Here is an 11955-nt window from a genome sequence, read left to right as displayed (position 1 = left end):
TTTTTGTGGATGAATACTTATCAAGGAGGAATTTGCAAAGCAATTGAAAAAGAGTAAAAGAGTGAGATTAATTTGACTAGTTCAGAGACACGACAGTAGATACAGTGGGATGAATGATGTCCTCCTGCTTTATCATTCCAGACTGGAATCTTCCAGGTCACCCAGGGATATATTCCACAAATTTGCAAAGCAAAACAACAAACCGTGTGCATTTATATTGTGCCTTTAACTTAAAGTTCCGTTGTATTTGAGAAAGAGCCTGAATGAACTGGGTCTGGATGGCTTATTCCTGAGAGTTCTTCACAATAGAAGTTAGATCATTCAAAAATTCAAACTGTTTTATTTTATCCTACATTGTATTTCCAATAAAATAATGGTAAACTCTCAAGTTAAATATACATTTGCAAAATTAGCAAGGCTTTTCTTCAATCTCTTTCAGGAAGATGATCCATAAGCCAAATCCGCTGAAGGGACTTCAGTCTTGGTGGAAGAGTTTCTCTCTAGGAATAATAAAAAATATCAAATTGTTGCTTCAATAAGTCTCATTTGTATATTTACCATATAAGTTACATTTAAAAATATTGGTATGATTCTCTAAATGTTATTCATAGAATTCCCACAGTGTGGAAACAGGCCCTCTGGGCCAACAGGTCCACACTGACCCTCCGAAGAGTAACCCACCCAGACCTATTCCCCTACCCTATTACTCCACTTTGCCCCTGACTTATGCACCTAACCTACACATCCCTGAACACTGTGGGCAATTTAGCACGGCCAATTCACCTAACCTGCACATCTTTGGACTGTGGGGGTCAACTGGAGCACCCAGAGGAAACCAAGCAGACACAGGGAGAAAATGCAAACTTCATACAGACAGTCACCCGAGGCTAGAATTGAACCCGGGTCCCTGGTGCTGTGAGGCAGCACTGTGCCACCCAAAACAGAAAGAATGCCCGTTGCTTTGACTCAGATTTGCCACACAGCAAAGTACTATTATATGATCACGACACCACACAGGAAAACACAATCTCTTATTGTTGCATTTGAACATTAGCAACAACTACAGAGATACCTTAATCTAACACCCAGTTTGTATCTCTCTTTCTCTTTCACCACCAACAACACTCCCATTGCATTTTGCACTGAACCTCTATACCAACTGACTCCTCCACTTCAATTAAAAGTCTTAAAGTAACATTTTACAAACACCTTTTAATTCTGAAGAAGTTGTAACAAAAGGTTAACTCTGTTTCTCTGTCCACACACCTGCCGAGCTTCTCCAGCATTTTCTGCATTTGCTTAGAATACACACAGCTCAGAGTTGGTATGTAATCACAAATTAAAAGGCCAAAATTGTGATGGGCTTTGTTCACACATGTTTGTTTAACATTCTCAGACTAAATTCCTCCCTCTGCTATGTTAACACACTTTTGTTACTTTCTGGTAGGGAAAGTTCTTGACCCAGTAACTGGTATACAACCTTAGCTACGTCACATTTGGAATATTGTGAACAGTCTGATCTCTGTATTAAAACTAAGATCTAGTACCAACGGAGAAAGTGTAAAACAATTGACCATGTTGAGAACAAAACTGAAAGCCTACTCTAAACAAAAAAAAACTGCCGATGCTGGAAATCGGAATCAAAAACAGAAAATTGCTGCAGAAACTCAGCAAGTCTGGTAGCATTGATGGAGAGGAAGCAAAGTTAATGTTTCAGTTCCAGGGATCCTTATTCAGAACAAGGGTCATTGAAGAAGGGTCATTGGAAACAAAATGTTAACTCTGCTTTCTCTCCACAGATGCTTCCAGACCTACTGAGTTTTTGTTCCTAAAAGCTTTCTCTGCAGCATTTATGATAAGCAAAAGCAGCGGACAAATCTTCCCTTGAAAGTTGCCAAAATGCCTGGGAATATTCAAAATATGGGCAACAAATTAGGGCGGCACAGTGGCTCAGTGGTTAGCACTGCTGCCTCACAGCACCAGGTTCGATTCCTGCCTTGGACAACTATCTGTGTGGAGTTTGCATGTTCTCCCATGTCTGCGTGGATCTCCTCCGGGTGCTCCAGTTTCCTCCCACAGTCCAAAGATATGCAGGTCAGATGAATTGGCCATGCTAAATTACCCATAGTGTTAGGTGCATTAGTCAGAGGGAAATGGGTCTGGGTGGGTTCCTCTTCGAAGGGTCAATGTGGACTTGTTGGGCTGAAGGGCCTGTTTCCACACTGTAGGGAATCTAATCTAATATAATTGAAATCATGGAGCAGATTCTCCTCATTCCCCACATGCCCCCCACCCCCACCTCCAACCCCCCCAAGAAAAGGAACCTGTGATTGGAGGAGCACAGAAAAATGTGCAAGTGGCAGAGGGTGAAGCTCTGGGGTTGGAGGGAGCTGGGGGGAGAGATTGGAGGAAGCATGGCTAGAGCAAGTGGCACTATAGGGAAGGGGAATTGATGAGATGACCGTGAGTAGATGGAGCACTATTTCCAGGCTGGAGTTGACAAGGATGTTAGACTGATGGAGGAATGTGGCTGCAAGGGGCATTGAGGGGCTGCAACAGAAATGAGGAACAGCAAAGGGGCAGAAGATGCAAAGGTGAGTGAAGGACTTCCAAGACGAGGAGCTATGAGAGAGAAGGGGATCTGCATAGAGAAGACAGAGGCTACAAAAGGGATACAGCAATTGTAACCTTTGCAACATCGGAATATTCAATTAACTTGGAACCAGGTAAACCTAAAGTCGCTGAGGTAACAATTTCCTTGCAAATGAATGTGGAATCTCTAGATTAAGGCTGCAATGAACTGTGTGTCAAGTCGATAATGTAATAGTGAACTATTTTATTTCATGTTTATTTGCATTTGTCACCTACTCACATGTTGTAAATTACTTGCGGAGCAGTGACTGAATGAGAGACCGATGTGTCACCAATTAGTGAAAAATGTGTTTAGGGTGTTTAAGTTTCTTGTATAGAGATGTGTGTGTCAATTTCTTTTAATGAATTAATGTTGCCAGCTCTACCAATTGTCTTGTGCCAATTTGACAACTATTGTGTTGAAGAAATTAATGGTTTTCTTGTGTGTTGTGGCTTTAGGTTTTGTGGAGTGGTGATAAATTTTGAGGATATTGATGAATTCTTCCAATTCTGTTTCAGTGTGAGGACTAATGCCCCATATATCAACAAAACACAGAGAGCATTGATACTAAGTGACTGAATCACCGAATGATAGAGTTAATGAGACAAAAAATGGAGCTTCTGAAACTCAAAAAGCAGCCTTCAAAAAAATCTAAAGAATGATTTACATGAGAATATAGGATACATGGTTACTAAATTTGCAGATGACACTAAAATTGTTGGTATAGTGGATAGTGAAGAAGGTTATCAAAGAGTACAAAGAGATCTTGATCAATTGGGTTAATGGACTGAGGAATGGCAGATGGAGTTTAACTTGGATAAATGTAAGGTATTGCATTTTGGTAAAATAAACAACAGTATGACTTCTACAATAAAAAATACAGCCTTGGGTAGTGGTGTATAATAGAGACACCTCAGGGTTCAGGTGCATAATCTTTTGAAGTTTGCATCATACGGGTGGTTAAGAAGGCTTTTAGTATGCTTGCCTTCATTGCTCAGACATTTGAGTACAGGAGCTGGAAAGTAATGTTGAGGTTGTATCAGATATTGATGAGGCCTCTTCTGAAGTAGGGTGTCCAGTTCTGGTTACCCTGTTATACGAAGGATATTATTGACCTGGAGAGGGCTCAGATAAGACTTAAAAATCAAACAAACTGCAGATGCTGTAAATCAGAAACAAAAACAGAAGTTGCTGGAAAAGCACAGCAGGTCTGGAAGCTTCTGTGAAGAACAATCAAAGTTAACAGTTTGGGTCTGGTGACCCTTCCTCAGAACTCTGATTTCACGTCACAGAAACTGCCAGACCTGTTGAGCTTTTCCAGCAACTTCTGTTTCAGAAAAGATTCACCAGGATGTTGCCAGGAGTGGAGGGTTTGACTTAGAGAGAGAGGCTGGACAGGCTGAGACATTTTCCACTGGAGTGTATGAGATTGAGGGGTGACCTTATATAAAGATTAATAAAATAATGAGGGCTGTAGATAAGATGAATGGCAAGTATCTTTTCCTTCGAGTAGGGGATTTCAAGACCAGGGAGCATATTTTTAAGGTGAGAGGAGAAAGATTTAAAAAAGACATGAGGGACAACTTTGTTACACAGAGAGTGGTTGATGTGTGGAATGAACTTCCAGATGCAGGTACAGTTATAGTTTTTAAAAGATATTTGGATAATAAATGAATAAGAAATGTGTGGAGGGGTATGGGCCAAGTGCAGGCAGGTGGGACTATTTTAGTTTGATATTATGGTTGGCATGGACTGGTTGAACCGAAGGGTCTGTTTCCATGCTGTATAACTATGATTGTATAAAATAATATTTTGATCCTGTTCCTCTGACCCTTTCTCACCTCCCTGTATGCATATGTTCTTCCACTCCTTTTCATTTCAAATTAATTAAGCTTCACCTTAAATGTGTCCATGCTATCTGCCTTAACTAGAACTGGTTAATTTCAACATTCTAACCACTGTTTGTTTAAAAAACTTCCTTCAGAATTTCTCTTGGATTTACTTCCTTATACTTGCAGCCCTTAGTTCTAGTCTCACTCACTGGAGAATGCATCTTCTGTATCCTACCCTATCAAGTCCTTCCACAATCTTAAAGGACTCTATCACATCACACCTCAGTGTTCTCATTTCAAGACATAGAAACACCTGCCAGTTAACTCTACTTTGAAAGGTACATCTAGGGAGACAAATGTAGAGTACAGTCCTCAATTGTCCCTTCTAAAATACTGTTATTATTGTGAATCATGCCACATAGAAATCTGTAATGTCTATTGTTCCAAACATCACTATTTCAAAAATTTCAAATCCCAAGTAGCATTCAACACAATTTTGAAACATTGAGAAACCATGGTATTTATGTGAAGTCCTTTCTCAGGAATCAGTTTCACCCTGTTGAAATATCTTTATGAAGCACTACAGCTGAGGAGCAAAAAAGGATTAACAGTTGTGTCTTCACTCCAATTTGAAGCACAAACCCTAAACATTTACTTTGATGAATTCACTGAGGCATTATAATGAGAATTAAGAAAGTCATACTGTGACAAATGTTTCTCTTCTTTTGTCAGTAGGATTACAGATTTGCAGCCAGTTACTCTAATGAGAAAAGAAATCATCATTTGAAAAGCCCTAAATGGGCTAAATTTTACTTCCAGTCTCAAAGTAGAAAGAACAATTTATATCTTTGATGGGGTAATACAATCTGAGCTGTTTCACTGGAGGGAGTGTCATCAAATAAAAGTTGACACCAAATTAAATGAAGAGTTACAAAGGCAGGTGAACAAAATCATGAATGAAGAATTAGATTTCAAGGATAATCTTAAAGGGAGGAAAGAGAAATAAAGAATTGAGGGGATGGAGGAACCAGGAACAGGATCAGACTTTTTGGCCTATGAAATCTGCTTTGCTATTCAATTAGGTCATGCTTGATGATCTATCTCAACTGCATGTTTCCTCAACATCTTTGGTGTCATTAATATCCACGAATCTATCTATTTTAGGAATGAACACGTGCAATGACTGAGCTTCGACAGCTCTTTGAGGCAGTAAGTTCTAAAGACTCTCCACCCTTCGAAAAATAAATGTCTTCTTAGTTTTGGATATAGGTTTGCTCGCTGAGCATGGAGGTTCATTTCCAGACATTTCATTACCTTACTAGGCAACATCTTCAGTAGGTCTCATGCAAAGCATCGCTGAAAATTCCTGCTTTCTATTTATGTTTGGTTTTCTTTGGGTTGGTGATGTCATTTCCTGTGGTGATGTTATTTCCTGTGGTGAAGTTACTTCCTGTTCCTTTTCTCAGGGGGTGATAGATGGGCTCTAACTCGATGTGTTTGTAGATAGCGTTGTGGTTGGAATGCCATGCTTCTTGGAATTCTCATGCATGGCTTTGTTTGGCTTGTCCTAGGATGGATGTGTTATCCCAATCGAAGTGGTGTCCTTCCTCATCCATATGTGAGGATACTAGTGAGAGGGGAACATGTCTTTTTTGTGGGTAGTTAGTGTACATGCATCCTGGTGGCTAGTTTTCTGCCTGTTTGTCCAATGTAGTGTTTGTTACAGTCCTTGCATGGTATTTTGTAAATGACATTAGTTTTGCTCATTGTCTCTATAGGGTTATTCAAGTTCATTAGCTGCTGTTTTAGTGTGTTGATGGGTTTGTGGGCTGCCATGATGCCAAGTCTGGCAGTCATTTCCGAGATGTCTTTGATGTAGGGGAGAGTGGCTAGGGTTTCTGGACATGTTTTGTCTGCTTGTTTGGGTTTGTTGCTGAGAAATCAGCGGACTGTGTTCATTGGCTACCCATTCTTTTTGAATACACGGTATAGGTGATTTTCGTCTGCTCTGCGTAGTTCCTCTATGCTGCAGTGTGTGTTGGCTCGTTGAAATAATGTTCTGATGCAGCTTCGTTTGTGGGTGTTGGGATGATTGCTTCTGTAGTTCAATATTTGGTCCGTATGTGTTTTTGTTCTGTAGATGCTGGTTTGAAGCTCCCCATTGGCTGTTCGCTCTACTGTGACATCTAGGAATGGTAGTTTGGTGTTGTTTTCCTCCTCTTTAGTGAATTTTATGCCAGTAAGGGTATTATTGATGGTCTTGAAGGTTTCCTCTAACTTGTTTCGTAGTGTCATCCACGTAGCTGACCCAGAGTTTGGGTTGGATGGTTGGCAGAGCTATTTGTTCAAGTCTCTGCATTACTGCCTCTGCTAAGAACCCTGATATCGGAAATCCCATGGGTGTTCCATTGGTTTGTCTGTTTCCTTAGCCAGGTTAATGTTGATTGAAGTAAACAGGGCTGTTACATCAAAGGAGACCATTATTTCATCCTCTTCTATCTTAGTGTCTTCTCAAAACTGGCTAAGACCTATGGGTGCAATATGCTAAAACTGGCCCGAAAATGGGAAACTAATGCCAACCGACAGCTGTCCTTCCTGAACAAATGCCTAAGGAAACAGGTACTACCTAAATGTCTTCAATACAAACCTTCCCTTAACACCCCACTAGCCATAGGAATAGCAGAGCAAAACAGCCGCAGAATGCTTAGAGAAGTATTAATGATGACCATAACAGACTCCGTAAATACACTCTGGGAAACTTTGCACAAAAAAATCACTACTCAGTCATGCAACAGACCATGAATGGACAGACACAGTTCAACAAGCCACAGATATTAGACAGCAACAGACACAGAAAATGAAAAAAACTAGACCTGCAGAAAAAACTAGACAAACTTACACAAAGTAACAACAATAACAACACAGAAGCATGGATAAAAAACTTATCTGACCGACACTTAACAGACACTGAAAAAGCCGTCTTAGTAAGAGGATTAAATTACAACTGCCAGGATGTGGACAAGAAAGCTTTCTTAGCAACATTAGAAACAACAGTAAAAGACAACCAACTCACAGAAGAAACCCAACAAACCATCAGACAGGTAGTCGCACCAACATTAAGCAGAAGAAAGGAACGAAACACACTCAATACACTAGAATGGAAAGCACTGGAAAGACTAATAAAAGATAAAAACAATGTTATCCTACCTGCAGACAAAAGACGCTTGACAGTCATTCTAAATCGAAGAGACTATGTTGAAAAAGCAAACACACTACTTGCAGATACCAACACTTACCAACAAGTGGCGATAGACACGACCCCACAATTAGAGAACCAAATCACAGCCCTACTCAAAAAACTTCAGAAATCTGCACAAATAAATAAGACCGACTTCCAAAAAATGAAACCAGACGGATCCAACACACCATGCTTCTGCGGATTACCCAAAATTCACAAACCAGGAGCCCCCCTTAAACCTATATCTCACAACCTGGAACATCAACTTACAGACTGGCTAAAAAGCTACACAAAAGACTAAAACACATAGTAGAAGGTGGCACATTGTCGGATGGCATCCGTTTCCCATGGAACACCCATGGGATTTCTGATATCAGGTTCTTAGCAGAGACAGTAGTGCAGAGACTTGAGCAAACAGCTCTGCCAACCATCCAACCCAAACTCTGGGTCAGCTACGTGGATGACACCTTTGTCATCACTGAATGAAACAAGTTAGAGGAAACCTTCAAGACCATCAATAATACCCTTACTGGCATAAAATTCACTAAAGAGGAGGAAAACAACAACTAACTGCCATTCCTAGATGTCACAGTAGAGCGAACAGCCAATGGGCAACTTCAAACCAGCATCTACAGAAAAACAGAACAAATATTGAACTATCATCCCAATATCCACAAACAAAGCTGCATCAGAACATTATTTCAATGAGCCAACACACACTGCAGCACAGAGGAACTACACAGAGTAGAGGAAAATCACCTATACTCTGCATTCAAAAAGAATGGGTAGCCAATGAACACAGTCTGCCGATTTCTCAGCAACAAACCCAAACAAGCAGACAGAACACATCCAGACACCCTAGCCACTCTCCCCTACATCAAAGACATCTCGGAAATGACTGCCAGACTACTCAGACCCCTTGGCATCATGGTAGCCCACAAACCCACCAACACACTAAAACAGCAGCTAATTAATTTGAAAGACCCTATACAGACAACGAGCAAAACTAATGTCATTTACAAAATACCATGCAAGGATGTAACAAACACTACATTGGACAAACAGGCAGAAAACTAGCCACCAGGATACATGAACACCAACTAGCCACAAAAAGACATGTCCCTCTCTCACTAGTATCCTCACATATGGATGAGGAAGGACACCACTTCGACTGGGACAACACATCCATCCTAGGACAAGCCAAACAAAGACACGCATGATAATTCCTAGAAGCATGGCATTCCAACCAGAACTCTATCAACAAACACATTGAATTAGTCCCATCTACCACCCCCTGAGGAAAGGAACAGGAAGTGACTTCACCACAGGAAATAACATCACCACAGGAAATGACATCACCAACCCAAAGAAACCCAAACATATAAATAGAAAGCAGGAATTTTCAGCATTGTTTTGCATGAGGCCCACTGAAGATGTTACCTAGTAAGGTAATGAAACGTCTGGGAATGAACCTACAAGTTCAGCGAGCAAACCTACACCCAAAGCCTCAACCGAGCTACAAATCTTCTCAAAACTTGCTATGTCTTCTTAGTCTTGAATAACCAGCCCTGAGAGTATGCTCCCTGGTTTGAGACTCAGTGGCCAAGGGAAACATCCAATCTAGAACCACCCTGTTATTCCCTGGAAGATGTTTGTAAACTTCAATGACATCACCTCTCATTCTTCAAAACACTAGAGGATATGAATCCTGTGGCAGAGGTTTAGGGAGGAAATTTGAAAGGTCAGGACCTAAGATGTACAAGGGATTGGCCAGCTATGATGCAGCCATGAAAACTGGGAGTACAGAAGACCAAAGTTAAAGAAACACAGAGGGTTAGAGCAGAATACAATGATTAGGAGAGATTGAGATTATGAAGAAACCAGAAAACAAAAATAAGAACTAAAATAATTTTTACTGTAAAGGGTTTTGCAACACCATGAGGACTTTGAAGGCAAAATGTCAATGTAAGTTCTTTATTTAGTGAATTTAGTTTGGTTAATTAACCCAACATAGCATGGCTTTGAACTCAGCTTTGACCTTAATTCCAATTGTTACTCCATTCCTTCTCTACCCAAATTAATAGCTGTGTCTTATTTAATTTGTACCTGGGTGCTTTTCATCTGTGTACATGTGTATTGGTGAGTCATTTGACACTATATTGTTCCATAAATAATTCAAGCTGGCCTGCTCATACGTTTATCTATGTTAAAGGTTTTGCCAGTCCCATTAATAAGTATCCGTTTCCTAGATTCACAGGTCTGATTTTAACCTATACCCTTCAGCCATAAAGAGTAGTTGGTGTGTTGGAGATAAAATGAGGCCAAGTCTCTAGTTTCCTCATTCACTTGCAGTGATAACTCACCTTCACTCAACACTGACAGCTCATCTTTGGGACAAAGCATAGGAGGCCTCTCAGATTGAAACTTATCAGACAAGGCAACAGTAGGAAGCTCCGAATCAGAAATGGACAAGGTAAGTTTCATCAAATAAACTTTAATGGATAATGTTGCGGGGGTGGGAGGAGAAAACAGTATTTTTTCTTGAGTTCTGTGGTTGGATGCCGATGAATTTTCCGAACCTTAATGTCAACTCTCCCTTCAGGCTCTTTGTCAATAATCAATATCTTTAGTCAATGCTGAGATCACAGTAAAGAGCTTTCTCATTCCCTTAAGGCCACTGACTCCACAACCCAGCTCCTGACTGATGGCCCTGGTGTCATTCCTCTACATTTCAGTAGTGAGAGGGCCCTGTCCCAGATTATTTATAATCCTGTGACTTAATTCCAATTTTATTCATTTAGGAGATGTGGGTGTCGCTGGTTGGGTCCAGAATTTATTGGCCATCTCTAGTTGTCCTTGAGAAGGTGGTTATTGAGCTGCTGTCTTGAACCACTGCAGTCCATGTGCTGTGGGTTGACCCACAATGCCCTTAGGGAGGCAATTCCAGGATTTTGACCCAGTGACACTGAAGGAGCAGTGATGTATTTCCAAGTCAGAATGGTGAGTGGCTTGACCGAAGAACCTACTGGTGGTGGTTTTCCCATATATCTGCTCCCCTTGACTTTCTAGATGATAGTGGTTGTGAATTTGGAAGATGCTGTCTGAGGATCTTTGGTGAAATTCTGTAGTGCATCTTGTTGATGATGCACACAGCTGCTACTGAGTGTCAGTGATGTTTGTGGATGTGGTGTCAATGAAGCAGTCTGCTTTATCCTGGATGATGTCGAGATTCTTGAGAGTTGTTGGAGCTGCACCCATCCAGGGCAAGCGGGGAATATTCCATCACACTCCTGACTTGTGCCTTGTAGATTGTAGACAGGCTCTGGGGGAGTTACATTCTGCAGAATTTCTAGTCTCTCCCTTGTTCATTCTTCATGCTGAAAGCCCTACTGACTCCACCACTATCCATCCCAAACACGTGCCCCTCCTTCCCAACCCGATGAAAGTTGGGGCCATGATTTTAGGCCTACACATCACACAGCATATTGACATGGTATATGAGCATAATACCCTGCTTTCTTTTCTTTTTGTGATCTTGAAGCAAAGACAAAACATAAGTTCCCACTCTCATGTCCTTCTCTTTCGCCTGTTCAACCGCCTGGTTTTTGCGGAGAAGTGGATTGAGCTTTCTAAAAAAAAAACAAGCAAAGGAAGAAGCTTTCAGTTTTGATCATTCAGAGACCCAATGCAAGCAATTATTATTACCCTGTTTAAATTAGACAAATCCCTTTCAGCAATAACACTTGGAAATTTATGTGTGCTCTGAGAGAGTCCCACAAAATCAGATGATATGTAGAGCTCATACTCCAGCACTACAGGGTGTGTCTTGCCTCCAAAATGCCAGCATTGGTATAGAGGAACACCATTAGACCTAGCTCTGTCAGATGCCATTTTGGTGACTGGTGTTAGCAAGTGCTCTGTGTGCTCATAGTCATCAGGTCAAGTATCATGTCATGTGACTAACTAGAAGGTGAAAGATGCATTAGATAGGCCTCAGTCTTTTGTCATCCAGTCATTGTTATGATGAATAAAGTCAACAAGGGATAGCAGAAAGTGAAAGGTGAACAATCTTTGGAGACTCTTAACTGTAAGCTGCTGACTGAGCTCCCTTCTCAGCTTCAGATTCTTGCTGCTCTTCAATATAGTCAATACATACAGATGCAAACGTTTGAAAACAGATTCAAGAACAGCTTCTTCCTTGCTGTTATCAGACTTATGAACTGACCTCTCATAGAGTTGATCTTTTTCTGCAC

The 11955-nt window shown here is 40.9% G+C and overlaps 1 protein-coding gene across 2 annotated transcripts in view; it reads right to left on the bottom strand.

The window, feature by feature from the left end:
• Positions 1–328: 328 nt before the first annotated feature.
• LOC148148752 (uncharacterized) overlaps positions 329–11955 on the bottom strand; it is a 44523-nt gene continuing 32896 nt past the window's right edge. Inside the window, exons 5-6 of one of the 2 annotated variants that reach the window (XM_087991768.1) lie at positions 11213–11331; positions 329–500 (exon numbers count right to left, since the gene is read on the bottom strand). In XM_087991768.1, the coding sequence (XP_087847894.1) occupies positions 436–500; positions 11213–11331 (184 nt within the window). In that variant the 3' untranslated portion in view covers positions 329–435. Of the gene's footprint in view, positions 501–10065; positions 11332–11955 lie in introns of both variants that reach the window. The other variant, XR_015758568.1, reaches the window with a different exon arrangement.

The sequence above is a fragment of the Chiloscyllium plagiosum genome, unplaced genomic scaffold (assembly GCF_037043375.1).
Source record: "Chiloscyllium plagiosum isolate Xiang-an unplaced genomic scaffold, Cpla_swu_hap1 HiC_scaffold_11, whole genome shotgun sequence".
Lineage (NCBI taxonomy): Eukaryota > Metazoa > Chordata > Chondrichthyes > Orectolobiformes > Hemiscylliidae > Chiloscyllium > Chiloscyllium plagiosum.
Note: the sequence above shows the minus strand (reverse complement) of the source record. Positions and strands in the feature narration are given on the sequence as shown.